The sequence below is a fragment of the Myotis myotis genome, unplaced genomic scaffold, assembly GCF_014108235.1.
Source record: "Myotis myotis isolate mMyoMyo1 unplaced genomic scaffold, mMyoMyo1.p scaffold_m19_p_3, whole genome shotgun sequence".
In the NCBI taxonomy this organism is placed as follows: Eukaryota; Metazoa; Chordata; class Mammalia; order Chiroptera; family Vespertilionidae; genus Myotis; species Myotis myotis.
Window position 1 is genome coordinate 185,750,273 of NW_023416335.1, and position 10,731 is coordinate 185,761,003.

Sequence of the window (10,731 nt, forward strand, 5' to 3'; positions counted from 1 at the left end):
TGACCAGATTTGTCAAGGGCTCTTGTTGTAACATTTTTTTTTGAGTAATAATCAGCTCTTAGACCCATTAAATCTACTATACTTTAATATATTGATTTTCTACTATCATCTTTATTTCCTTTCATTTTACTTTCCTTAGCCTTGTTTTGTAATTTTCTTACGTTAATATTTACTTCATTTATTTTCAGTCTGTTAACAAACAAAACTCAACTGAGTAAATTTGAAGACCTAATTGGCTTGATTTGTGAATCAGGCAGCATCCCATCTAGTAGATAAAAAGGTACTCTGAGCTTGGTTGGTATGGCTCAGTGGTTGAGCATCAAGCTATGTACCAGGAAGTCAGGGGGATTCCCAGTCAGGGAATTGGGCTCAATCCACAATAAAAGGCATGCATGGAAATGATTCTTTCTCATCATTGATGTTTCTATCACTTTCTTCCTCTCTCTTCCTCTCTGAAATCAATTTATATATATACTAGAGGCCCAGTGCACAAAATTTGTGCGCTCAGGGTGGGGGTGGTGGGATCCCTCAGCCCAACCTGCACCCTCTCACAGTCCCAGAGCCCTCAGGGAATGTCCAACTGACAGCTTAAGCCCACTCCCCCTCACCCCTGCCGCAAGTGCATGAATTAGTTTATTTTGTTCACTAGATTCCACATATAAGCAAAATCATATACTTGTCTTTCTCTGACTGGCTTATTTCATTTAGCATAATATTCTCCAGGTCCATAAATGCTCTTGCAAAAGGTAAGAATTCCTTCTCTTTGTTCATGGTGAGTAGTATTCCATTGTATACATGTACCACAACTTTTATATCCACTCATCAACTGATGGGCACTTGGGCTGCTTCCAAATCTTGGCTATATTAAATAATGCTGCAGTGAACATAGAGGTGTATATATTCTTTCAAATTAGTTTTTGGGGTTTCTTTTAAAATTAACAAATAACTCTAATTGAACAAGAAATATTTGGGGGACTTCTGTGATCTAAACTCATTATTAACTAGCTGGTTATAACATTAAAATGTTTAATGGGTTCACTGTGAGCATTAACAAATGTCACTTACTGTTCCCCAGACTCTTTATAGGGCACATTTTTTTCTCATGTTGTTAATCTTCCTATCCAACCAACCTAAGATTTGAAGAAGTTTAGTTAGTTCCATTCTAGACCTAAAGTGTTCTCTTTATCTCCTTTTGCAAGGATACTCCTGATTTCCATCAGCTACTAGAAATGGCAGATGAAAAATGGCACAAATGTGAATTATGACAATAAAAGTTTATAAGCTACTAAAATAAAATTATAGTACCTAAGAGCTGAGTCAACTGACAATGTTAAATGGAACATTTTACAGCCAGTCCTGGGATAATGATAAAAAGAAAAAAGTGTAGCACACAGAACATGAAGAAATACCTGACAGGTAATGGGCCCAAGATCAAGCTCAGGCTACCTGATTTTGGATGAGTTATCTTAAAAGTTAGGATGGGAGGAGATAATCTAATGTTTATGGACTGCCTCCTCTGTGTTCAATTGTTGACATCTATTATCTCTTTTACTTCCCATAACAGCTCAGTGAGAGAGCTATTATTGTCATTTTAGAAGAGAGAAATCGAGGCTAAAGTGGTCGAGTTGGGCAAATGCCCAACAACAAAACTGTTAAATAATAGACAATATTGACATCCAAAGACTCTCTGACTCTGAAGCCCATGCTCTTTCTATAGCTTTTTTTATACCCAAATGCTATCTTTTTGTATAGATAGATAATCTCTATATAAATAAAGCAACTATAGGTTTTATAAAGAACCTCTCTTTCCAATTTGATGCTAATGTTTGTTCCACACTATCAATTCAGGTGATGGTTCTCTTTACCTTGAAGCTCAGCTTGTAAATTAGCTACACAGAGAATGTTAAATTATAGCTAAGTAAGGCAAAAATATAGGGTTAGCATAAATATCAGCATTAGGAAGAAAGCTGAACTCTGAAAATTATATTGAAGGAGGGATATACGAATGTTATCAGGAGTTTGGATAGTTGATACAGCAATCTTTCATTTTATTTTTAAATAACTCCACTCAGAGATTATTTTGTGTTAGTCATAAATTTCCACTGCCTTTCTCTCGCTTTTCTAGTAAGACATCCTTCTGTCACCCCACATGCCCATAATACCAAATCACAGTGCTTCTCATCTGTGACCACCTCAGTATCCCCAGTGACAGACAAAAGCTCACTAGCATGTCCCGGTGGTCTGGTGCTATCTCCCAATAAATTAGTATTTCCTCTAATTACACAATTTTAGAAATATTGCTTTATCTTTAAAGATCTTAAAAAATGTACATTCTTTTCTTTCATCTGACTTTGTTATAATGTAAAGATAGTCTTTCCAATTACTTACTAAGGACCAAAATTCATACTCCAAGAAGAATTAATGTCATGTTAATTCTGAGGCATCACATACTCTGTGCAAACTCCACTTACTCTAGCCAGAGAAACACAGTGATCAAATGATATAATCGAATGACATGCAAAGGGCTGATGTGAAATGAAAAGGGCAGAAATATGATTAGGATATTAATTCAAGAGAAATAAGAAAATAGGACTGTTCGAATAGACTTAGCAGGATGGATTAGTTCTTTCTGGAAATATGTGTGATGTTATCTCAACGTGGACTTCCATCCACTCCAACTCCCCCCATTTAAGTACAATCAAATGCTTTGTTTCTACACACACACACACACACACACACACACACACACACACACACTACACACACACACAGACACACATTAAGAGGGCTACAAAATATTCAATGGCCAAATATAGAGAGAAACATTCAGTGAAACTGCTCCTAAATATCAGATGAAGGCATCATGTCAATATAGCAGTAAAACCATAAATTTCTATTGTAATGGAACACAAATTAATAAAATGGGAAAGTAGAACTTACAAAATAGCTTTAAACTCAATACCACATTTCATTTATAGGTCCAAGACTATAATGGACAAAAGCTAATTTTCATGGTTGATCCATAATAATAGTCATTGAGAAGTTAAATGACAGAGGAGAAACAGCTTTAAATGGGAAGTGGCACAATTAATCACAACTGTCATACTTATGCACTTGCTGACTATCAACCTTGGACAGAGCATTTAATTCAAATCCCATTTAAAAGTATGCACTGTCAAGGGAGAGGCCAAGAACCATTTTCTAGTTCAGGAAGCAACCCACAATCCATGTGCCAATGATGGCACTGAAAATCAAGTCTATTGGCATATAGACTGATTGCTCTGATCATACACCCTCTTCACAACCCATTGGATAAGCTGCTTCTATTAAAATAATAATAATAAAATGCCAGAAAGCTTGACATCTGACTTTTCAGAGATGATCAATTTCTGTTCTCATTATTTGAAAATATTCTGCACATATAGAACCCCAATTGAATTGAAGCTCTCTGTGTGAAGAGAGAGTTTACCTTTTGAACACCCTTTTAAACATTCTGAAATACTATATATCTGTAATATATTTGTTGATACTAAGATCCCATTGCTGTTTTAAAAGCATTACATAGAATAACTGTTGTATATATAATATAATACAGTATATTTCATACAATGGATTAAATAATATCTCAAACTCGCTGAAGAAAAACTGTGTAGAGAAAGAGATGATACACAGATAGAGATATTGATAGAGATGTAAATAGATTATATAGATATAGACAGAGATAGAGATAATAGAGATAGAAAGATAGAGATAGAAGGACAGAGATAGAGATTAGAGATAGATAGAGATAGAGATAGAGATAGAGATAGAGATAGAGATAGAGATTTGGATATGGAATGAGAGAGAGAGTTATAGCAAAGACCCAAAGCAAAGGTCAAAATTTAGGAGCAAAATAAAAACAATTACCTTAAATCCTAAATAATTTCATATTTACATATTTAATGTAAATTTAATGTAACCATCACCAGTTTGATCAAAAGGAAGTATGTAGAAGTATTAAACTGAAGGAATTAATTATCAGTTCAAAAAAATATCTTCCTGACAACTAGATTGCAAGTAATTATAAGATAACACTAGATTTATCTAAGTTATCAAAATAATGTAACATCTGGGATCTATACATATTATCTTGATAACCTTACAATTAGCATATGCAACAGACTACCTGGTCATGGCAAATATTTTTCATTCATTTAATGTATATTTACTAAACAATCCCTACATACCAGCCACTATTGTACATACTAGACAGGAATAAGACAAACATGGTTCTGCAAATTAATAGGATAATCAGGGTTACTTTTACAGCCCAGTTCTTCTGGCACCTACCTTGGGTGCTTTGCTTGTCATTTTACTGTTATTTACAGAATTAAATAAATTTTGACAATGAGTTTCAGATGAGCTTTTTTGCTTTGTAGGTATTATTGAAGCAAATAAAGCTCTATGAATCGTGGAATGATAAAATATTCACAGAACTTACAACTCTGCTGTTGAATAACAATTACACTTATTCCAAACAGGCAATTGGTTTCCAAACGCATTAGACAAAGGCAATTTAGAGAGCTTCTTCTTCTTCTTGGCATCATTAACATTGTTGAACGTCCTGGGATTCTGGAGTATTTCACAAAGGTAAGTATGTGTGTGATAAGATGGAAAATTTCTGAGTTCGTGAAATATTGACCTGGGAACCATCACTGAGCCAAAAGGAATCCTGTATGCCAAGACTGGACAAATTAGCATATTAGAGAAATCTAACAGATTATTCAGAGCCAGAAATGTCCCATTTAGAATTCACTTTTTTCATCGATCCTTATAATAAAAACAGTTCTTTAGTTGATTCTACAAGATGTTCTATAGCAAACTTTCTTCCTCCATTACATAGTACTACTTTAGAATTAGAAATAATTATATTGATAATAAAAGAGAATGAATCATTATCATTAAAAGCAAGTATCATTAAATAAATAGCTAGAAATCTAATGATGCTTAAGATTCCGATTCCATTCAGGCCTTTGAAACAGCAGTGACCATTTCAAGGTCAATAACAAACTGGGAAAAATCATTTAGCCAGTCACCTGAGACCCTTCATTGGCTTAATAGGTTTCATCTACCATTCGTCGATTGCCAGTGCATGCATCTCTCTCTCTCTTTCTTTCTCTCTCTCTCTCTTTCTCTCTCTCTCTCCTGTTCCTACACATGTAAAAATAAAGACAATAATAATGACCTCTTATGGGCCTTAGGGAGATAATTTCTTATAAAGGGTCAAGCATAATATCTGCCACATAGCGGGAACAAAACAGATCTTTGTTTTCCTCACTTCCCTCCATTCACTTATCCATTTGGTCGTGTTTATCCCAACCATTATCACTTCTCCCTTGCCTAAAGCATCCTTTTACCCATCTAATAAGTTTCCTTTGGAACATCAGTCATGTGATAGGTACTGTGGTCAACTAGGAAAATACAAAGTCAGTAAGTCAATTATGCAGAGTGCCACCTATAATCCTGCTCTCATGGAGCATATGGTCCAGTATAAGAGAGAGGCAGGATTAATGGCCAAATCATACAGAGGATGTATCATAGAATTGTATACTTGAAACTTATATAATTGTCTTAACCTATGTCACCCCAATATATTTAATAAAAATAAAATAAAGAGGCAAAAATCAAATGAAAAAAATCTGATTGGCTACATGAGTTTCATCATTCTTTTCCTTCCACAGTGTATGTTGTCAAATTGACCCTCCACGATGTATGATTTCCCTAAAATGCCTATTTCATTCTGAAATTAAAAATAAAATAAGAAATTCAGTCTTGCAAGAGGACCCAGCAAGAATGTCCTCAGCTTTGTAGTAAAAATAGACTCAGCAACAAAAACGGAAGCTGAAGCAAGGCCCTTTTCCCCTTTATCCATTGGCTCCAAACACATAACTGATGCCCATCTGCTGATTCTCACAAGCCTGTACTATTTCTCAATTTTTACTTTTTCCCCCACTGTAAGATTTGACCCTTGTCTGTTTTGGAGTAGCTGAATAGGCAATCTCTAGGGTCAGCCCAGTTGAATTCAAACCCACAACTTAGCTGTACTAACTTCAGCAAGCTGTTTAACCTTGCTAAACCTCAGTTTTTTCTTTTATAAAATGGAAACAATATGAACAGCAATTGTAAAATTGTAAGGATGAGTAAGTGCTCAGAAAGTTAGTAATATTAATAATGGCCTCATGTTCTGCTTTATGCTCCCCTTTTCCTCCTTTTTATTCTTCTAGACCAGGGGTGGGCAAACTTTTTGACTCGAGGGCCACAATGGGTTCTTAAACTGGACCGGAGGCCGGAACAAAAGCATGGATGGAGTGTTTGTGTGAACTAATATAAATTCAAAGTAAACATCATTACATAAAAGGTACGGTCTTTTTTTTTTTTAGTTTTATTCATTTCAAATGGGCCGGATCCGGCCCGCGGGCCGTAGTTTGCCCACGGCTGTAGACTCATGCTGAGGTGTGGCCAAGATGACCATGATTCTGAGCTGAGTTCAGGTAGAACTGGCACTGGGACCAGAGACTATTAGCTCAGGGAGTTACTCACTCACTCACTTATTCATCCATTCATTCAACCAATTTACTAAGCACTGTTCCAGAAACTAGAAAAATAGAATTAAAAAAGCAAAGCACCAGTCTACATGAAGCTAACATCCAGGGCTCAAATTAAAATATGTGTGATTCTTTCTCTTTGGTTGTCAAGCAAATGAGTTACTATAAAGAAGTGGGATTCAGAGGAGGCAAAAATAAAAATATACAGAACACCAGAGATTAGAGGAACCAAAGGTGAGAACGAACTAAATGATAATAAGGGTTTATTTAGAAAGAATTTGATTCTTACTAAATCTTCTTCATCTCTTTTCTCTTTTAATGCATACTTTTTAAGGGAAGGAAAAAAAGAGAGAGAGGATAAAACAAGCAAGAAGGAGAAAAAAATAATTTTCCATGTGTTGAGCATTCCTGGGTCTTAGTCAGCATGCTAGATACACACAGATAGCCTCATTTATACACACCTCCTGTTACACTGTACTTAAAAGAACTAAAGTAAGAGCTGTGGCCAGGCATCATCTCAACATGCCAAGGTTGCAGATTCAATCCCCTATCAGAGTCAACCAATGAATGCATAACTAAGTGGAACAACAAATTCTCTCTTCTCTCTCTCTCTCTCTCTCTCTCTCTCTCTCTCTCTCTCTCTCCTTCTCTCCCTCTCTCCCTCTCTCCCTCTCTCCCTCTCTTCCCTCTCTCTTCTCTCTCTCTCTCTCTCTCTCTCTCTCTCTCTCTCTCTCTCTCTCTCTCTCTCTCAACCCCTTCACTCTGGTAGGTAGATAGGAAACCAGTCCCTTCCATTAAAGTGACTATAACCACCATCATCTGTTAATCAGCCACTCCAAAGGGAAAGAATGAGTGTCACATATTAGAAGAAAAAAGTCTGGAAAACTTGCCTACAGAGATTAAATAGCTAGAACCAACTCTTAGAGGAAAGGCACATATTGCCTTGGGTATGTGCTGCCCATTGGGATAAAATGGACCAACTCAGAAGATCTATGCAAGAAACTGTATGGAAGTTAAGGTGGGAATATCAGTGACCTCAGGGAGGAGTGCATGACTCTGATTTATTTCTATACTGATTTTTATTGTCAAATGCTAACAAACAACAAGTATGCAAAGAAACAGGAGAAAACACAGGTGTCTCAGGGACAGTACTGTGGAAACATTATTTATGAGTCAGATAGTGTTTGATCACAATACACATCCAATCACAATTCAATTTTTACCAAACCCAAAGGTGTTCAGAGCCAGATAACAGCAATGGCACATCTATCAAGAACAGGAAAGACCTGACCTATTATTTTCCCCCAAGATTTTGAGGACAGTGGATAATTATGAAACAGTATCCTCATCAATATACAGGTGTCATTAGGTCTGTGTTAGCACCAGAAGGTACCCCTACCACCTTGCATAAGGATCCAGTGTGATGCCATCCTGGCGTAAGTCCAAAATCCATCCTAATCTTGTCAGGGTCACTGAGATATCACAGTTATGAATTACCCATAAATGTCAGGCCAAACTTACCTTTAATTTGTACAAAAAACAACAACAACAAAAGCAAAAAACAATAATAAACAAACAAAAAACAAGAGCTCCCTGACTTTGTATAGAGTCTCCTCAAATAAATCTGAAATAGAGAAATAGTGACATGTCATACCTGAGGCTCTCCAGGTTGTAGATGAAATAAGTAGACAGATAAAAAAATCTCTTCTTCTTGCTGAAAAGTATTAGATAAACATATCTGTAGTACTTAGCATAAATACCTATCCCTCATTGGATGCTAACATTAAAAGGTATTACAGTGGGACCTTGACTTACAAGTTTAATTCATTCCGTGATAGAGCTCGTAACTCAAATTACTCATATGTCAAATCATAAAGTGAACGAGTGAGACACGTGATGCTGGGCTGATGTTGTGGCGTTCACTGTGACATTCGCTGCGCCAACTAGCAGTGGGGTAGCTGAAGCTGGCTCGTAACCCGAATTTTAGCTTGCAACTCAAAGCAAAAAATCGGCCGAGAGACGGCTCATATCTCGAAAAACTCGTTAGTCGGGACACTCGTAAGTCAAGGCCCCACTGTATAGATGTTTCCAGGGGAGGTGGCAAAAGAGTGTTTGTTTTATAGTCAACTAGAGGCCCGGTGCATGAAATTCGTGCACTCTGGGGGGGGCAGTCCCTCAGCACTGGCCTGCACCCTCTCACAGTCCAGGAGCCCTCAGGGGATGTCCAACTGATGGCTCAGGCCCACAGGGAGTAGGCCTATGCCATCAGTCAAACAGCCTTAGCGCTGCTGTGGAGGTGGGAGAAGCTCCTGCCACCGCCGCTGTGCTTGCCAGCCATGAGCCTGGCTTCTAGCTGAGTGGTGCTCCCCCTGTGGGAGAGCACAGACCACCAGGGGGCAGCTCCTGTGTTGAGCATCTGCCCCCCTCATGGTCGGTGCGCGTCATAGCGACCAATCATCTGCCATTCAGTTGATTTGTATATTAGGCTTTTATTATATAGGATGTTGTAAACACATCTTATTAAGTTTATATCTATCACTGCACTTATTTTGCCAATGATGCAGTGATCTTTTGTGTATAACCTATAACAATCGAAAGTGACATAAGTCAGATATAAATGACTATGAATATTCTTCTCTTACAGTTATTTTTAGCAACATATTAGGAAGGAAAAGAAGGTGAAATCAGCTTTGAAAACCTTCACAAGTCGAAAAATAGATGTCTGATCCCAGAAATTTATATGTTCTTGATAAAATTGGACTTATAATCCATATTCACTTGTTTATTCAATAAATATATATCGGGCATTTGCTATGTACCAGGCACTGGTCAAGGCACTAGGAAAAAGCAGTGAATAAAGCAGTCTTAGATTCCTATCCTCCTGAGGCTTACTCAAAAGTGTTTAAGAAAATAGTTTGTCTTTAGAGGCAGCATGACATAGAAGGAAAAGGCCAGGACTCCAAGTAACAATGAGTTCTGATTCCAAATCCAGACTCTGCCAACTACTATTCATATGAACCCTAAGCAAGTTATCTCACCTCTTAGAACCTCAGTTTCCATACCTGTGAAATGGGATGATTCCATCTTTCCAGGGCTGTCGTGAAAATTCAGTAAGTTGGGGTGAGTATAGTTAGTACCCGAGCATGGTACTTGGCACTTTGAAGACACTCAGGAAAGACAGGTCTTTCTTGGATCAAGGAAAAAGGCACACATTCTAGAAATATATTCATGGATTTCTTCTTCAACAATGATGTTTTCCACATAGTCTCAGCACCAACTTTACAAATCCCCAGTGCATCTGATGAACCTTTCTCGTCAACCTGGCTGCCTCAAAATCTGTAAAGGTGACAGGGTCTCACATTTCACTTTCTCACTGTCAGACTCACTGCATGTTGTGAAAGAGCGCCACCTAAAGGTCCTTATGAGACACCTTCATATGCACTAAACCTCCTTTCCTTGGTTATAAACGACTTTTTGGTGAGCAGTCCTCTTAAATAATCATCACTGTTGTGCCAGCATGTATGGCCCCGTAATAAAAGGTACACAAGCACAGGAGAAACACAAATGATTTATCAAGTCATATACATCTGGTCCTAAAAAAAGCCTTCTTTCTTTCTTTTTTAGATATTGTAATCTAAATCATTTTAACGCCGGGAACATTAGTGAAAGTCATCCTGAAGAAACCCTTCTCCTCCATGAAAAGTCTCTGAAATTTTATGGCAGTACACGGGAATTTTCTTCCAGTATTGATCTCTGGGAGACAGCCCTATGAAACTATATTTGATTCCACCTGTCTTATGAGCAAAGTATTCATTGTTTTCCTCAGCTGAACACTTTATGCATTTTAGTTTGAGCTGATATGTATGGAGTGCCTTTATGAATACTATTTGTGTACATTTACAAAGACTAATTATGACTCTAATAAATTAGTATGATTTTGCGTTCATATGCTATCCATTAGAATACAGTAATTTCAAAGTCTAAGTGAATACAACAACAAAATGACAATTTCCCATACATCATAATATTTCACAACTTTTTACAATGGTTCAGCCATTATAAGCAACATATGTGGTATTTTTTGGAGTTTAGTAAATGTGCCATTAAAATCAAAATAACAGTATGTTAGTTATATTCTTCCTTTTAA

The 10,731-nt window shown here is 37.1% G+C and overlaps 1 protein-coding gene across 1 annotated transcript in view; it reads left to right on the top strand.

The window, feature by feature from the left end:
• Positions 1–10,356, top strand: part of SLC15A5 (solute carrier family 15 member 5) — a 75,479-nt gene extending 65,123 nt beyond the window's left edge. The window contains exons 8-9 of the mRNA XM_036298470.1: positions 4,521–4,629; positions 10,209–10,356. Of these exons, the coding sequence (XP_036154363.1) occupies positions 4,521–4,629; positions 10,209–10,356 (257 nt within the window). The remainder of the gene's footprint in view (positions 1–4,520; positions 4,630–10,208) is intronic.
• Positions 10,357–10,731: the final 375 nt, after the last annotated feature.